The sequence below is a fragment of the Mus pahari genome, chromosome 4, assembly GCF_900095145.1.
Source record: "Mus pahari chromosome 4, PAHARI_EIJ_v1.1, whole genome shotgun sequence".
Taxonomy (NCBI): domain Eukaryota; kingdom Metazoa; phylum Chordata; class Mammalia; order Rodentia; family Muridae; genus Mus; species Mus pahari.
In genome coordinates this window covers 27,601,691-27,620,450 of record NC_034593.1, presented here as the reverse complement: position 1 = coordinate 27,620,450, position 18,760 = coordinate 27,601,691, and the positions used below count along the sequence as shown (strand labels likewise).

At 42.8% G+C, this 18,760-nt stretch overlaps 1 protein-coding gene across 17 annotated transcripts in view; it reads left to right on the top strand.

The window, feature by feature from the left end:
- Pex5l (peroxisomal biogenesis factor 5 like) overlaps positions 1-18,760 on the top strand; it is a 203,677-nt gene that overhangs the window by 173,078 nt on the left and 11,839 nt on the right. For all 17 annotated transcript variants that reach the window (XM_021197178.2, XM_021197175.2, XM_021197176.2 and 14 more), the window contains one exon: positions 17,787-17,903. In XM_021197178.2, coding sequence (XP_021052837.1) covers positions 17,787-17,903 — 117 coding nt within the window. The remainder of the gene's footprint in view (positions 1-17,786; positions 17,904-18,760) is intronic.

The following is an 18,760-nucleotide window of genomic DNA, read 5'->3' as shown; positions in this document are numbered from 1 at the left end:
AGTGCTTCTCTGATATATTACTTTTCTTGTTGCATCTTTAGAATCTTCAAGGAGTTTTTGATTTGGTCTTCTGGTCATATTCCAAGGTTCTTAGAAATTGCAGTCATATTCATTTATTCTTCTTTATCGATGTTGGTATTTCCTCAGCCTTGTCTTCCACCCCACACTCTGTCATCTGCTTGAACTACTCATTTGATGGTACTTTGTTCTCTATTTTTTAGTTGACTCTTAGAATTATTCATTTGCAACAATGAATATTTGGATTTCTCTTTCTCTCTCTCTCTCTCTCTCTCTCTCTCTCTCTCTCTCTCTCTCTCTCTTTCTTTCGTCTGTTGGCTTCCTTCTCCAGGTCTTTCTTTGACATCTCTGATCACTCTTATCATTAGTTTTGAAATCTCGATGTGGCATTTTCCCATTTCAGTATCTTTGGATTCAGCCATTGCCACGAGGTCTTCTGAGGAGCCATGCTGTCTTGCTTCCAATTTCCCTCCTTCCCCACCCCAGGAAACCACAATAAAATGGTTTCCTCTTTCCACGGCATTGCCTTCTGTCTCTGCCCACATTGTAGCACTTCTATCACTCGCTTTTTGGATTCCCTAAGCCCTTCCTTTTTTCTCTCATGTCCATTCCAAATAGACATTAATCCCAAGTAAGCAAGACTGGAGAATGACTATCTCATCCTGACTCCTTCCTTACTGGTCCTCAAGGGGAAGCTTCCAGTCAATGTCTTCTGAAATACACACTTAACACTCACATATCTTTTTGAAGGTTAATCCTTAATTTAAATATACTTTAATCCTCCTAACATCTGGAGCGTTAAAAGAATCTGGGAAATTCCCTGTGTGGGAATAGTGTGTTTGTAGTTTATTTTCACTTAGTGAAGATGTGGAGCTACAATTATCCCTGTAAACAGCATTTTAATTACTCAGCTGTCATGGCAGCCCAGTATGGATACAATTGACCTTTAGGTTTCTCTTGAGTCAGCAATGTTCATTAGCCTCTAAGCATCCTTCTAGAAAAACGAATCACCAGCTCTGTGTCCAAGAGAGAAAAGAAAAAGCAGCTAAAGCCATCTACCCCCTGAGAACTTGAGAAGAGTTGCTTTGTGCCTGTCAGGTAACACCAATTGTTTGAGTTACCAGCTGGTTGGGTGTTCCTGTGGACAGTCAAGGCACAGAAGGACAGCTCATCATAAAACATTAACCACGGCACCCAACTCTGGTCTAATTCTTCACAGGTTATAATGAAAACAAACAAACAAAATAAAAGCAGACATTTGGAAATGAGAAAAGGCTTGCCTGATTTGCTGAGATATCCCCTTAAGATAAGCCAAGAGTACCCTACCCATCTTCTCTAGCCCAGAATGCTTTCCAGCTCCACGGGCAGGATCTCCCGAGTGGCGGAGACCCTTCGGGTCAGGGACTGTCTTCTTTCCTGCTTCATATTTCAAAAACACAACACACACCTAGAGTCTAGGGTTTGGTGTATATTAAATTTGAGATATATAATCTAATCTCTACTTGATGTCTATAGATTTGAAGTAGTATTTTACGAACCCAAAGTACTCTTTTTATTTTCTTTTTGGAGTATGTGTCCAGTGTGTGTGTGTGTGTGTGTGTGTGTGTGTGTGTGTGTGTGTTGCTAGAAATCAAGTTTGGGGCTTTGTGCATGCTAGCCAAGCACTGTACAGCTGAGCTATAACCCAGCCTACTGTAAATACATTCCTGCATCCAGATTCTTAGAAGTAATTAAGGGAACATAGAGCTCCCTGTAAGAACAGTGAGATCACAGACCCTAGATGTCCACCCACCTTGTTTTTCTGGATTAGTCTGAAGATAATGGAGAGGAAAAATAGAGTCAGGCAGACTTCTGCATGGGGCTCGGTTCTGGGCAGATGAGCCACTGTCAGTGTGAAGCATCTCATCTCTACCTGGTTAGTAGAAACAGGAGTACTGCACCTAAATCCACTTGAGGAATTAAATGAGAGCTTAAGAAATGGTGTGTCTCTGTCAGTTCAGGAAGCCATTTCTCCACAAGGGATTATGAGTAACCTCTCAGACCTGAGTCTTCTGCAGAGTATGATCTGATGAGAACCAAAGCAAGTTGAAACTTTTCTACCATCCGTTAAACTCACCACGACTCAGTATTAAGTCACACTCTTATCGAGATCACAGCTTAGTCCTACATGAGGTTGCTGGCTCAACAGAACCGGCTGGGAGGAGAGAAGAAGCAGCAGTGCTATTGTCTCATGGTCAGAAATCACAGTTTGCAGCCTCCAAAGCTTCTATATTCTTCTTGGCTTCTTCTTGCTCCCTAGCCTCAGCATCCCTTAGCTTGTATCATCATCATGCATGTCTTCACCCCTTTCCACAATGCCTTCTTCCTTCTGTATCTCCATCACTCCCTATGTAGGTTCTCTCTATGTCTAAATTTCCTTTAATCTATCAGGACACCAATTGGATTGGAGCGAAAGAACTTCATCTGAACTTGGTTATACTTCCCGAGCCTTTCAATCCAATGAGGCATTGTCTTGGTTACTTTTCTCTTTCCTGTGCAAAAATATCTGATAAAAGCAACATAAGGATGGAAAACTTTCTTCCTATCCACACTTTGAACGTCAAGTCCATCATGATGGGGAAGTCAGAGCAGCAGCCGCAGCCAGAGGCAGATGGTCATGCCACATTCAGAGTGAAGAAGCAGAGAGATAAGGGCAGATGCTTAGCCTCTCTGTATCTCATTCAGTCAAGGATTCTGGTGGATAGAATGGTACCAGCCACATTCAGGGTAGAGCTCAATGCAAAGGGAAACCTGTCTAGAAATACCCTTGCAGGCACAACCCTCTCCTAGATGTTTTTGGAGATATTGATACAATTATTGTTTCAATAACCAACACAGCCAACTCTTTTCCGCACCTGTAATTCCTGAGCTAAGAGCAACTTTGGATCAGACCAGATCCTCTACCCTTCCTCCTGTGGCTCTGAGCGCTGCAGAACAAGACCCACAACAATGAGGGTAGGACAAGGATCTCAGCTTTGTGTCATTGACTGGGCTTCTTAAATGTTCAACATAACCATATGCCCTCATGTTCTACTTTCATGGATCTCTCATAAACTCTTCCTGGGAATGTGCAGAAGCAGTTACAGTGAGAAAGTCACCAATGCTGGTCCTTCCAGGAAGATTTGGGGACAGGGGATGGAACTCAAGATCATTACAGGTCATCCTGCTACTGTGTGGCCCAAATCTGGTCTTTGAGAAGCATGTTCTCAAGCACTCTCCCCACAGGAATGTTCCCTGAATTTAGTGCTTTCATACGGATTGTAATAAGTAGAATACTGGAAAGCCGTGTACAAGTAGATAGATAGATAGATAGATAGATAGATAGATAGATAGATAGATAGATAGATCTATATACCTAATCATATATGTATATGCATATATATGACTAGGTGAGTAGATAGAAAGATTTTAAGCACTTATTTTACATATATTGCATGCATAGCCAGACACCTATTGTTTCTTTGTTTTTTCTCTCATTCTTTTAGAACCTCAGTCAAAAATAAAAGTCCCTTTTTAGTATTCCATCATAGTTTTCTTCTTGATAGAAAAGAGATTGAGGGCAAGATGCAAGATTGGTAGCCTTGTATTTCTAAACAGAATGAACTTGGTTTGTCTCAACAAATTGAAAAGAGACCAACTGAAGGGCTGTGTCCTGCTTTCCCTCCAGCTAAGATATTTGCCCAGCAATGGCCTTGATTGATCTTACAGCCAAGGACAATTTGGAAAATCAGGGCTGGGTGAAGGGAAAGAAGGCTGCATTGGAGAGAAGTACACATGTTTGAGGATTTGAATTGGGTCCAGTGTTAGCTCCTAGTGACTTAGACAAGTGGCTTCTGAAGATCAAATAAGTCAGCATACATGAAAGCTCTTTAACAACACACATGCTCAAGATCACACATGCTCAAGGTCACACATGCTCAAGGTCACACATGCTCAAGTTCACACATGCTCAAGATCACACATGCTCAAGATCACACATGTTCAAGGTCACACATGCTCAAGATCACACATGCTCAAGATCACACATGCTCAAGATCACACATGCTCATGATCACACATGCTCATGATCACACATGCTCAAGATCACACATGCTCAAGATCACACATGCTCAAGTTCACACATGCTCAAGGTCACACATGCTCAAGATCACACATGCTCAAGATGGATGGTGCTGATGCTTTAGAGGAGTCAAAGGAGTTTGTTTCTTAATGATGTTTTCACCTAAAAAAACAAATCTCAGATTCGCCCTCTCCTCTCCATTTCCATGTAAGTGTTCACTACAAAAGCCTTATAACTTACCTCCTGCCTACAACATACCATTTATTCAGAGAAATGGTTGGACTAGATTCTCTGGAGGACATTTCCTTCATGTCACCATAGACAGATGCAAATAATAAGTAGAAATGCAGACATTCCTCCCACTCCTGCCCTTAGCCTCATCTGCAACTGAAATAAAGCAGTTAAAGGTTAGATAGACTTTGCTATGTTCTTATAGAAGAATAATAGTATTATTATAAGTGGCCTATGTAGTCTCAGTTCTTGGCCACTTTAGCAGTATCAAGTTCCATCTTATGGAGTGGGCCTTGAATCGAATCAAAAAGTGGTTGTCTACATGATTTAGTTACTTTCTAAAATAAAGTAAATGGGGTAAAATACCATGACCAAAGCAATGCATTTTTTAAATGTTTAATTTGGGAGCTTATGGTTCAAGAGGGTTAGGGCTCATGACCATCACTGGAGAGAGTGAGATATCCAGCATGCATGGCTCTAGAGCAGTATCTCAGTGCTTACATCTTAGTCCACAAGCATTAGGCAAAGAGATCTAACTGGGAGTTGCATGGGTTATTTGAACTCTCAAAGCCTATGTCTCCTCCAATAGGGCCAAACCTTCTAATCCTTCCCAAACAGTTCCACCAACTGGGAACCACACATTCAAATATATGAGCCTATGGAGGTCATTCTTATTCTAACTACCACATTACTTCCATAACATTTATGCCACCATTAAACCAGTATACCTTGTGGGTGGGCCACTGTTGTAGATCCTAGAGTATTTATTTGTATGATATTGATGATTACCAATTGCAAATAGCTTCTTGTGTAGGGGTGGGAGCCAATTCAATCAGATCCTGTCTCAACACAAACAAAAGAAGAATTATATGAGTAAGTTGGTAGAGAGCTGTACAGACATATAAATTACATATGGAAAATATCTCATTAAGTGAAGATGGGATGTTCTAACTACCTCGCTACTCTAGAAATATCACAAACCCCACAGGTATCGTATTTACTGTTACAGTGTAGGCTTAATTTTCTATTAATTTCCCATTTCCCTTTCTTCTCTCCAATCACTCACAAGTTTACTCCCTCCAATTCCTTCCACGTACCCTCTTTCAAATTGATAGTTGTTCTTCCGTGGCTATTATTATTGCATATGTAGATGATTTACCTGTATTCCAAGGCAGTCTGTCTCACAGTCTATTCTGGATGTATTGAACTGGATGAGACGGTTGTGTATCTGTTAACAAAGGCCTGTCCATATCATTGCACACTTATATAATGCTTCCATCACTTTGAGTCTCTTCCTCTTCCTCTTCCTCTTCCTCTTCCTCTTCCTCTTCCTCTTCCTCTTCCTCTTCCTCTTCCTCTAGTGAATCTCTTTGCCCTGCCTATCTTCTGTTCCTGGTGTTACTGGGAGTTTAATGCTGGGAAACACACTCTTTTCTCCTGACCCATTCTCAAGGGTTCAGCACACCCTCTCCAGTGAGTCCAGTCAACAGTCCACAAAGCCCTTATCACTAGCTATGGTTTTACTCTTGAAAAATAAACACAGAACTTCTCATTAGAAATGTTTTTATTCTCTGGGGATTTCATACATTCATGCAATGAAATATGACCATACACATTTCCATTTCTACCCCCAGTATCCCTCGTAACTTTCTCCTTACTTTATTTTTTTAATCACATATAAGCCAAGAACTTCCATCTGTGCTACACACATTTGCATGAATGTGGAGTTATCCACTGGAACATGGGAAACTACCAGTAGGGGAATCCTCTAAGTAGAGTGATTCTCCATCCCCAGCTGCTGCCCATACTCCCAGTACCTCCTCAGTAAGAGGTGGGTCCCGGAAATCATCTCTCCCATCTACGCTGGAATTTTGACCAGCTTGACTTTGCTGAGGCTTTGTGCAGCTAACCAGATATGGTGTGAGTTCATGAATCGAATACTCAGGTTCGCCCTTGAAACCATAAAAACCACACAGACCACAGTGTACTCTGCACCATACCTAAGCATCCCAAAGAAACTCCACGCATTTATGTCAGATCCAAACTCTACATCACAGCCCTGTTGGCCTTTCCTAGTCTCTATCCCAGACCTAATATCCTCATAAGGCTCCTCATAGCTCTCTCTCCTCTCCCTCCTTCTCCCTTGGCCTGTCTCCCTCTCTTATCATCTCGTCCTCGACCTTTCTGTTGCCTCCCTTCTTTCTCTCGTCCTTCTTCCCACATTAATATCCAACCAAGAATTGTCCTATTGATCCTGTGACCTGTCTCTCAGATCTACCATGTATCCCCGTCTCTGCTGCTGACACCCTACTCTACTTTCCACTCTCACTAATGTAGACAATGGCTGTCTTAGTCAGGGTTTCTATTCCTGCACAAACATCATGACCAAGAAGCAAGTTGGGGAGGAAAGGGTTTATTTGGCTTACATTTCCATACTGCTTTTGATCACCAAAGGATGCAGGACTGGAACTCAAGCAGGTCAGAAAGCAGGAGCTGATGCTGAGGACATGGAGGGATATTCTTTACTGGCTTGCCTCCCCTGGCTTGCTCAGCCTGCTCTCTTATAGAACCCAAGACTACCAGCCCAGGGATGGTCCCACCCACAAGGGGCCTCTCCCCCTTGATCACTAATTGAGAAAATACCTTACAGCTGGATCTCATGTAGGCATTTGCTCAGCTAAAGCTCCTTTCTCTGTGATAACTCCAGCTGTGTCAAGTTGACACAAAATTAGCCAGTACAATGGCATCAGTTCAAACCAGGTCCACACCAGTGTAGAAAATGCAAGTTCCTATTTACCCAACTTTTTGCTTCACTCATAGTAATCTTCCTAAAACACAGACTTAAATAATGATTTTTTTTTTCCCTTAGAGCAGTCCAAATCCACGCACCTAACTATAAAGTCCTTTATAACCTCCCCTCTCTTAGCTCTTCACCCTCAACCCTGACTCCTCCCAGGGTGATGTCTACACTGGCCCCAAATAAAGCATCCGTTCCCAGACAGGCCAGGTTGTCTTCCCAGCTGCTGTGCACCATGTGCTCTCTTCAAAAATGTTCACCTTGTCCTTTGACCCAGCTAACCTCTGTACAACTCTGGAGTCCCAGGTGACTTTCGGGGCCTCTGACTACCGAACCCCCAAGTCCAGCTCAGATCTCTTCTCTGCCCTTCTCTCTTCTCTTACAGCTCTGTGCCACTTCTTCCCTGTGTTATCTCCACTGCTTCCAGACAGCATCCTTCCTCTATTTCCTTCCTCTAGGTCCCCAAACTGCACCCTTCCATGATTTCCTCTGTCACCAGACTGCACCCTTCCTATACCCTTGTCTCTGTCCCCCAAACCCCACCCTCTGGAGACAGGCTCAGCCCCTCCCTTCTTCATCACTACCCTGAAAGATAAAATACTGTCTGACATTGGGGAAGACTGGCAGTAAAGTTTGTTGAATATGCAAATTAAATGTAAACAGATACATAATAAATTACTTGGAAGAAATGCTGCCTGTCATATTTTGAAGACTGCCTCAATCAAAGAAAATCTGTACCAAAAAAAAATCAATTTACAAAGACATTAGAAGGCATTAGTTTATAGTCTTGATTTCTCTTTTTCAACATGTGTGTCTGGTTTTTCAAACTGTGTCTCTAATTATGTAATGGATCCTGCTTCAGCCTGGCAGATCTCACCCCTGCCTAGCGTTATGCAGCTGAAATGGAGGGATGTGGGTCCATCAGTCCCCTGTGCATCTGTATCTGTCAGGGATTGTGGAATAGATGCTAACAGAATAAATTTCCTTCCAAGCCAGTGGAGTCTTCCACCTGGCATTTTATTGGTCTGATCATCTGCTATTTTGAAACTGGGTACAGCCAAGAAGCTAGATCCAATGTCTAGTATCCTTGGCAGAGAAAATGTTTCTCTAATTCTGTCCAAATTAATCCTCACAGACCAATAAATCAATACACAGAGAGAATGTGTGATGATTTGGACCATCTGGAAATTTTCTGAAGCCTCGGTGGCCATAAAGGGAGAGTTAAGACACAATCTTGAGACACAGCTCAGATACCAGTTCAAGGTAAAGGGGGCATGTCCATATTACTACCACCAAACTCTGGCCTGAGTGTTCTGCAAAGCTCATGGTCCTGGCTTGGAGAAAACCATATTGAGCCATCCTCATACCCAAGCTTCAGAAATCACAGGCTGAATCCAGGTCCTGTTTTCAAATCTGGGCAGCCGAGTTGTTGAGGGAAAAGAAAGAAAGCTAGGAGACAACTCAATCGGAATAACCGTAGGAAGAAGCCACACAGCATGAGAACCACAGAAAGCTAGGCACATTAGCACACACTTGTAGTCCCAGTGCAACAGAGCTGGAGATGACAGAGATCTCAGATTCACTGGCTGGACAATCCAGCGTAATAAGAGAGCCCCATGTCCAGTGACAAACCTGTCCCACAAAATGACAATTCCGAGGCTGACCTCTCACCTTCGTGTGTATATTCACACGTGAACGCACACAGAAAAAGGTAACAAGGAAGAGAGGTTGTCATGATGACAGTGTACACAAACAACCACACAACCAGTAGTGGGGGGGGGATGTGTGGGGGTGTTTGTTTTTGGACTTTTCCTGACAAAATGACAGAGCCCGGTTTTCTATGTGCAAGGAGCATGGAGAATACTATTTAATTTTAATTTGGGTTTCTTTTTATTTATTTCTTATTCAAATAATATATTTTTTAACTCTTTGAAAGTTTCATACGTGTATACAATCTAAAGTATACCACTAATGCATCCCTCCAACTCCCCCTAGTATACACCCCGTCTCTATCCTAATTCCATGCGCTTTTTTATTATCAGTAACCCAGTCCTACTACTGCTGCCCATGTATACATGGCACACAGTCATCCACTGCAGCACACATCCAGAGGAAAATGACTGTCCTTCAGCAGCCACCAGCTGCAAGTAGCTCCCCCATGAGGCGGGGCCTTAGGGACTGTCTCAATCTTGTAAAGTTCTTGTGCAGGTCACCACACCCTCTATGAGTTGCTGCACGCAACAGCCATCCTATGTCCAGCCAAGAGCAACAGCAAAGGTCTGTGTCTTGCTGGATGCTTCTGTGACCTCCTTGACCAGTAACTCATAGGAAGGTACTCTGTGCCTAGCACTGAGGTGTTCATGTAATAACAGTCCATGTCTTCTGGGAACTTCATTGTCTACCTACACAGGGTACTTGTGCTCAGACTCCATCTATAGGTATATAGAGACAGAGATACGTTCACCAACGAGGGTTTCCGTAAGGCTTCTTCATGTATCCTTAACTTTGGCTAAGTTACTCCCTGCCTTTCCCACTTCCCAAACCCTCCCATCCCCACTTGAACTGTAACTCAAGTAAAGCCCCATCTCCTTTCATGTCACCTGTGCTCCCTTGTCCCTCTGGTTGAATGTTTTCTTGGGTCGGAAGATCATAGATTTCTATGTAGTTTTTTTTTCCGTGCATCTTTCTTTCATTTACCTGTATCTCGCTATCCTCTGTCCCTCGGTGGCCTGTTCCCGACTTCCACGTGCACTCCAGTTAAAAGATTGCAAAAGAGTTAAAACTAGGATCCATGTATGAGAAAGAACATTGAATATTTTTATTTTTTCTTTCTGAACCTCTGATGACCTCTGTCAGTATAATTTTTCCAGGTCCATCCATTTGCCTGCAAATTCAAGTATATAATTTTTCTTTACAGACCAGCAATATTCTGTTATATGTATACACGGCCTTTCCCTACCCACTCATAACTGACGGGCATCCTGGTTGATTCCATTCTGTAGCCAAGCTGCAATGAACACGAATGTGCAAGTGTCTCAGGATGTAAAGTCTGTCTGGTCAATGCCCAGGATTAATGCGATTCGGTCACATGCTAGTTCTAGTCTTACGTTTTTCAGAACCTTCCCCAAAATTGATTTCTTTATAGATGTATTGATTTCTACCCCGACTAACAATGAAGAGGAACTTACCTTCCTCCGCAGGCTCACTAACATCTGTTATAAGATCTCTTGATGATATCCATTCTGACTGCGGTGAGATGGGATGTCTAAATGATTTTAACGGCGTTTCCCTGATAGCTAAGGATGTTGATCGGTTTCTAAACCATCTCCAGACCGTTTGCCTCTCTTCTTTAAAGAACTTTTTGTTCAGTTCCATACATCATTTTAATTGAGTTGTTTGTCTTCCTTATGCTTATTTTTCAAAGTATCTTACATATTCCAGGCACAAATCCCTGTCTCAGATTAAGGATTCTCCCCCTTCTGTGGATTGCCTCTTCACCCAATTGACAGTTTCCTTTGCTGTACAGAAGTTTTTAAGTTCACAAGATCCCATATTGTCAGCTGTTGGTCTGACTTCCTGCACATGGGAGTCCTCTGCAGTACTTTGAGTGCTGGAGCAATGGCTCCTCAGTTAAGAACTCTGCACTTGCAGAAGACCCAGGTTCTAGTCAACCACATGATGACTCACCATTTATTACTGCAATTTCAGGGGGCTGACGCCCTCTTCTGGCTTCTGTGGGTACTACGAACACATAGTGCACCGATATGTGTGCAGGCAAAACAACAAACACATTTTTAAAAATCTTTTTAAAGAACATATAAGTTGAGCCACATTCCCTACTTTATTGTCTGTCAGCTTCAGGTCTCATGGTGAGTTCCTTGATTCATTTGGAATTCACTTTGTTTCATTTTAGCATGAAAAAAAATCTAGGTTTCACGGCGCCATTTGTTGATAATGTTGTATTTTCTTCAATGTATATATTTTTTTGTAGCTATAGTGACATTGACTTACATCTGAGCCTTCTATTTCATCAACCTATGAGTTTGTTTTTAGGCCAGGGTCATGTAGTTTTTAATACTATGACCTGGTTAGTTCTTAAAAATTCAAAAAGGATAGGGAAAAATATCCTACATTATTATCCCACCTAAATTAGTATTAAATATAGAAAGTCTATGTTTCCTTTATGATCCTTCTAACCAAGTGGTCTTTCTGGTGGCTCATTCTCTCATAAAAAGATCAGGAATAAGGAGAAGCGGGCTTCTCCCTGGACCCTGGCAGGTAGCTGTACTCTGAGCGCGCTCTGAGCACAGCTTTATGGGACAATCCAAGATTCTCATTCTACTTGCTGCTCAGCTCACAAAAGCCTGCTCAGTGACTGTTTCTCCCACCGAAGGCCCTGGCGACACAGAGAGAGTCAGTTCCTCATTCATGGTCACACTACTCATTCTGAAGGTCACACCTAGGGTTCTAGCCTGCTCTAACTTCAGAGCTGCCCCCCCAACCCCCCTATTCCTGAAATAAAGCAACATCTCCGTGCTATTAGCTTTTCAGGCCCTGACCAACCACAGAAGTTACCATTTATCCACTACCAGAATAGTTTCTTTATCATAGCTCTTCTCCTGGTAAAGTTATTTTAAATGTTATATTAAAAACAAAAATAAAAAATTTTTTAAAACCCTGTGGGGGAAGAAAGGCCAGAAGCTGCTGAGAAATGCCAGTACACTAAATAGTAACTTTTTCATGTTCTTTGTCCATTCTGCATACATAATTATATATATTTGCAAAGGCTATTTTGAATAACGGGTTACTGTTGAAAAGCTAAGTACTATCAAATGATTTGTCCTCTCAAAAGTAGGCAAGCTTTATTTTCATTTCCACCTCCACATTCTGGGTCTCAATTGAAGCAGTTTTTAAGCTGAATTCCAAAAACTGTGAACACACACACACACACACTTGCCACATATATGAATATATGCATATAAGCATGAGCACACATATGTTCATATACAAGTACACATATATTCATATACATATAGTGCATACACACGTGCACAGCACATATCTCAGGCCATCAGCATAGAATGTCTAAGAAGAAAGAATTCAGAAGCATAGATTGATCCAGAGCCTAGATAAATGACTCAGTCAGTAACTTGCCTGTCAGTCAAGCAAGAGAACCCGAGAGGTCCTCGGAACAATGAGGAGCTGGGTACCACAGCACACGCCTGTGAGCCTCATGCCGGGGAGTCAGGGGTGTGGGATCCTTGGGGCTCTCTGGCCAGCCAGCCTAGCTGAGCAAGTAAGAAACACTATCCCCCAAAATGGGGTTGACAGCAACTGAGGAAGGAAGACACTGGACATTCATCAGCCTCTGACTCCTGCATTTGCACTTGTAGAAACAACACACATATACCATACATGCATATGTATATATGTATATGTGTATATATGTATATGTGTATATATGTATATATAAACACACATATATATACATATAAACACAGTCTACAGTATACATATGTATATATAACACAAACACCATACATATGTATATACAATACAGTCTACAGCATACATATGTATACACAACATGCACAAATACCATACATACATATATACAACATATAACAACATATAGATGTATACACAGCACACATACTTATGTATACAAACACACATACACCCTACTTATGTATGCACAAGCCTTGCCCACATGCACCACATCAAAGAGAGAGAGAAAGAGAAGGGGGGGAACTGACACTCTGAGGTCATTGAAGACACTGTGGAATAGAATTGAAGCAATTAAGCTTTTTTTCTTAAAAAAAAAAAATACCACCAAAATAAAATGTTTGCTATCAATTTAAAAAAAAAAATGGGATATTCTGAAAAGTACAAGAAAAGACTATGGAGCAAATTCCTCCCAGTCTCATCACTTTAAAGCATTGCTGCTGGCACTCTCATCTGCAGCCGTGTTCCCTGCAGCCTGTTCCCCCAGCACTGGCGAACATTACACAACGTCCAGTGTTTATGATGCTATTCATAAACATGGCTTTAATTGCTACTTAACAGCCCGCTCAAGAGGCTCTGCTGTAATTTTCTTAACCTTGCTCTTAGTTCTTGAATAATTAGGTGGAACACAAAGACTTAAATGGAAAGAAGAGAAGTGTCTAGAAGAGACATGGGTATTTGCAGGAGATTAAATCAGCACACCACCTATAACAGAGAGAATGGAATCCTGGGGTCGTAAAAAATATTTTATCGCACTCTCTATTTTCCTCAATGATATAAAAATACAGCCAATACTTTTATTATAATGTTTACATTATTTTTGAGAATTTTATGCATGCATACAATGTATTTGGATAATATTAGCCTTCCTTCCTCTCTATAATCCATCAGTCTTTCCCAACTCTGGGAGCTCTCTTTCTTTTTAAATCGCCCACTGCTTCTAGTTCATGCTGTTCATACACTGATAAGTACAGGGCCGCCCACTGGAACATGGTCCACCTACTAGATACCATACCCCAGTGAATACTAACTCTTGAACCCCCAGAAGCCGTCAACTCTTCACACTCCTCGGTTAGAAGCTGAGGCTGATGAGCCTCTGCTTCCTTGATGCTGGAGTGCCGGATAGCTCGATCCTATGCAGTCAACCACAGTTGCAATGGGTTTGTAGGTTCAGTGCTTCCATCACGTCCAAGGTAGTGTTTCACTCCAGTCCTCTCCAACTTCTTCTGGCTCTAACAGTCTTTCTGCCCCCTCCTCCTGCCTGCACAGTCCCTGAGCCTTGGGGGTGGGCCTGTGACATAGAACTCCCGTCTGTGGCTGACATCCACAAACATCCACTCAAGTCATTGACATCGTTCTCATTTTCTCATCAGAACAATTCACCCCAATTTCTATTGTATCTTCATTTCAAGAATAAAGAAGATAATACCCAGAGAGGACGTGCAGGCAGTCAGTCATACATGGGATAAGGAGTTGACCCCATGTCTGTCAGAAAGGGGCTCTGTTTTCCTAATCACTGTATTGTATATCCCAGGTTGGCTTTGAATATATTCTGTAGATATCCATTGGAAGGCTGTCATTAAAATGGAAGCAAATTCTAAAAAAAATTACTCATTTCTAGTGGGTCTTAACAGCTTTCCAATTGTTATGACAAGACACCATGGTCAAGATCGCTTATAGAACTGTTTATTTGGGGGCTTACAGCTCCAAAGGGTTAGATTCTATGACCATCACAGACGGGGATGTAGTGGCAGGCAGGCAGGCAGACATGGCGCCGCAGCAGTAGCTGAGAGCTTACATATCGATCCACAAGCAAGAGGCAAAGAGAACTAACTGGGAATGAGATGGGCTTTTTGAAACCTCAAAGCCCACCCCCCCCCCCAGTGACACACCTCCTCCAACAAGACCACACCTCCTAATGCTTTCACCAACTGGGAACCATTACTAGGAGCCGGTAGGAGCTGTTCTTCAAACCACTACCCGGTATAAGCAGATGCGTATGTTATATATCTATTCTGACAAATGGTCTATTGAGAGCAGCGAACAGCTAAGGAAATTACCAGTAAATAAAATCCCTTGGTCGTGTCTAAAATGTTTAAAATTCAAATACGTTGGAGGTTTTTCTCAACTTCATTAAAAAATGGGGCAGGGAGCTGTGTTAATTGCAGCTATGGCCGTGAAGTCTGGGTTCTGAGACTGAGTGGAAATTGATGACGCTAAAAGTATTCTGTAATTAAATGAAAACTGTGCTCTGCAGCTTAATTAGTCTGCTGTGACTTAGTTTAAGTGGAAACAGTAAATCTCGCTTGAATCTCATTAAGTGGGAGTCATCAGCCCCACCTCACCTGAAGTTCTCTTTCCTAGGGAGGTAGGATTTACACGCGTACGCCTCTAGTGTGGGATATGGGAAAGGTGACCCAACTATACACCCTATGCAAGCCCTCTATCTTCCATCCAGGTTAGAGAGGGCTTCAAGTCCCAAGGACTCTTGACAGGGTGAGTGGCTGACTTTCTAGGGATGTGAAGACACTAACGAACCTCTCAAACAGCTGGATGATGGGAGTCAGGTCAACATTGCAAGGCTCCCATGGTGGGCTCTTCTTTTCCACAGACTGATGGAACCTGCGTCTTTGAGATGTTTTCTCCATACTTGTCAGTATTTGATCATAGTCAGGTTTAACAGGTCTTAAAAGAGGGAAAGAAATTTATTTAGGGGCTTTGTTGTTTCATGTTACTGATTAGTTGCAAAAGAAAACCATACTCGTCACAGAAAATTCAGGAAATACAAAGTTTGAAACAAGAACCCATCCCCCATCAGCCTCTGCATCCCTTGTTAATATTCCAGTGTGCTGCCTCATGTTTCCCAGGGCTGCTGCTGTTTGAGATTCTCCTCTTGGCACATCTTGGTATCTACTAGGAAGACACCTTATAAGGAAGTTTTTCCTTTCATTCCCCAACCTTAGCCTATACATTGTTCACTTGCTTACATCTCAGACATCACCAGTCTACCTGATGCTTTCATGAGGGAAGGCCTCTGCAAGGCAGAACCCATTTCTGTGGTAGGAATGACTGGTCCAGAAGTGACAGAGAGGACATAAAGACCTTCTGCTTATTCAGTAGCTTGGAGTACATCATCCTGGCTGAATCTTATTCTTTAAAGGCTTGGGTTCAAGATAAATATGTTGTGATGATCATTCAGGCAACTTTGGAGAAGAACTCTCATGTCAGGTTGGTACTGCCCTGGCAGGCCAGCAGGATGGAAAGGAGGTTGCCCTCAACCAGGGCCATTTCAGCAAGTCACCAGACTTCAGGTTCCAAAGCTGCTTGAGATGTGCAGGGGAAGAGCAAAAGAAAACCATACTCATCACAGGAAATTCTCAGCTCCAGCCTGAGGGGCCCCAGGAATACCTCCACTGCTTCCTGTGCTTTAAAGAAAACACGATGCCTTCCGAGCCTCTAGAAAGCCGCACAGATGGTCTCAACTCTGGGCAGCTATCACTGTGAGAGGGAATAAGTGTCTTCCCGCTGTTAGCAGCCGTGGGGCCCTAGGTGATCCCCAGAAGTTCAGCATCATTCTGTCTTCCTGCCAGTGAGAATCAGGGTTCCAACCCCTGTACCCCTCTTCCTTGACTCATGATTCTGAGGTGAGATAGGTAGGCCAGGAACTTATCAGAAGGTGTGCACCAGAATCCTTCAGCCAGAACCCACAAGCCTCCATCTTTCTCTACCCTCTGAGAAGTACCACTCTCGCTTTCAATGGCTCCTGGATCCTTTGAGAGACTCACTTTTTCCTGGATACCTGAAGTATTCTCTTCAGGCTTAGTAACACTGAAGCCCACCAGGGGGGTAGCTCATACAGACAGTTCTATCTGAGTTGAGGAGCCCACACTGCCCTTCATGAAGTAAGAGGGTGAACGCCCTGGCTTTCCTGATAGGACATGAATAAGAAAGTAAAAGGGAAAACAATACTTAGTGACATACAATCGCCTACCTTTCTACAGAAGCGACAAAGTTGCATAGGCAAACATGAGGTTCTCCTGTCCTGCACTAAGAGTCAATGGCCTTGGAAACCAAAGGGACTGAAATCCTATGACTCCCTCACCAGAGCAATAAACTCAGGCTCCCTGTCCCCATTGTATGGTTCTCTGCACACAGTAAAACCAATTCTCCTTGTTTGTGCCCAAGGCTAAGTCCCTGCCCCGGCAGCCCAAGAGAGCTGCTCCAAATCTTTATATTCTAGGAGCAACTCAGTTTCAGGCCTCCCTTCTTAAACTATGTCTGCTACCACATTTGAAACTATCTCAAAGTGCAGGGGTACCCAACTTAGGACAGCTTAATATGATATAGTTTGACTACACAATGGTGTATAAATGGCATTCACTCAATATGAATTGAACTTCCAATTTTGACCTTCACCTAGACTGTCAATATGCAGTAGGGCTCCCCCACACACACCTATGCTGGGCAGCACTCACCAGTTAGGCACCCAACTGCAAAAGTAAACACCCAGTATGTTGCAGTGGACTGTGTCATTAAGGCACAGTGCTCAGTAGGTTAGGTTCATTAATTCATTAACGTCTGTTTATAGTATCTTCAGCTTGCTGTAGATTTATTTGGTGATAACACCGTCATCAACTGAGGAGCAACTGTGGTGAATTGTTAGCTGATTTATCTGTATAGACTGTTTGTGATTATTTTTCCACTGAGAAAAATCACAGCTGGGACTGGGAATGTGACTCAGTTGGTAGAGTGCTTGCCCAGAATGTGCAAATCCCTGAGTTTTATCCCCAGCACAGCACAAACCCAATGTAGTGCACACACACTCAACACTTGGGAGTTGGAGATGGAAGGATCAAGAATTCAAAGTCCTCCTCAGTTACATGGTAAGTTTGAGGCCAGCCTGCAGTACAGGAGACCCTGTCTCAAACAAACGAACAAACCAAAAGTCAGAGCTGATCCTCTTTAATCACTGGGGAACCCTGCAGAAGATTCTCGGGCTGCTGAGCCTCTGCCTACCTAAATATCCCCCCTCTTCCTCCCACTTGATCTACAGGGGAAGCCATACCGCTAGAAAAAAAACCAAATGAGCGCAGTGTGATTCTCAGTCCATTCCTCTCTATTTCTCCTGCTTCTTAGTCAGATACAGAATTCTGGGATAAGATGCAGGCAGAATGGGAAGAAATGGCCCGGAGGAACTGGATATCCGAGAACCAGGAAGCTCAGAACCAGGTCACCGTCTCGGCCAGTGAGAAGGTAATGCAATCTGACAGATTGACTAGATTTACCTCATGGTTTAGGGATATGAACGAAGTCTCAATAGTATTCAGTCCTGGATAATGGTTGTGACGCTTTACTCAGTGTAGCAAATACTTGCGTAGCATGTGCTTTGCCCTAGGTAGAAGAAACATTGAACACTGATTTTAAGGGATCTAGAGTCAAGCATGCTATTCAAAATGTCTATGTACAGTGGTCTCTGTCCCTCGAGAGTTTGGGTAAATCTCAAGACATAGGATTTTTAAAGTAACTGCACACAAAGTATATATCCAATCTAAGTAAGGAAGACAGTGTGGCTCACCAGACCCTAGGCTGTAATCCACACACCTGAGTGTTGACTCAGCCCGTCACCATGGGAACCCATCACCATGGGAACCAGGCAGAGCCTCTGGCTTTTAACAGTGTTTTTCCTTTCTGAGCACCTATGGAAGATGAAGACCACTATGGTACATCTTCAACAGGTGTGTTTGTATCACTTAAATCAAACGGATTTTATGAGAATGAGTGCCAGCAAGTCAGCAACAAATGATAGTCTCAAATATTACAGGAGATATTTTAAACCAAAAGCAAATCAGCTGCATCCGTAAGGTCTAAAGACAGTCCATGGGCTTCCTCTAAAGCCTTCCTCCTCCAGTCTAGCCTAAAGTGAGAAACAAGCTCAAGCAAAGCCTGAAGCATGAAGTTTCACTGTAGCTTTATGTGAAAAAAAAAGTAACCTTTAAGACAGTGGTTTATTTTGTTGCCCAGGCTGGGCTGGAGCTTACTATGTTGCCCAGGCTGGGCTGGAGCTTACTATGTAGCCCAGGCTGGGCTGGAGCTTACTATGTTGCCCAGGC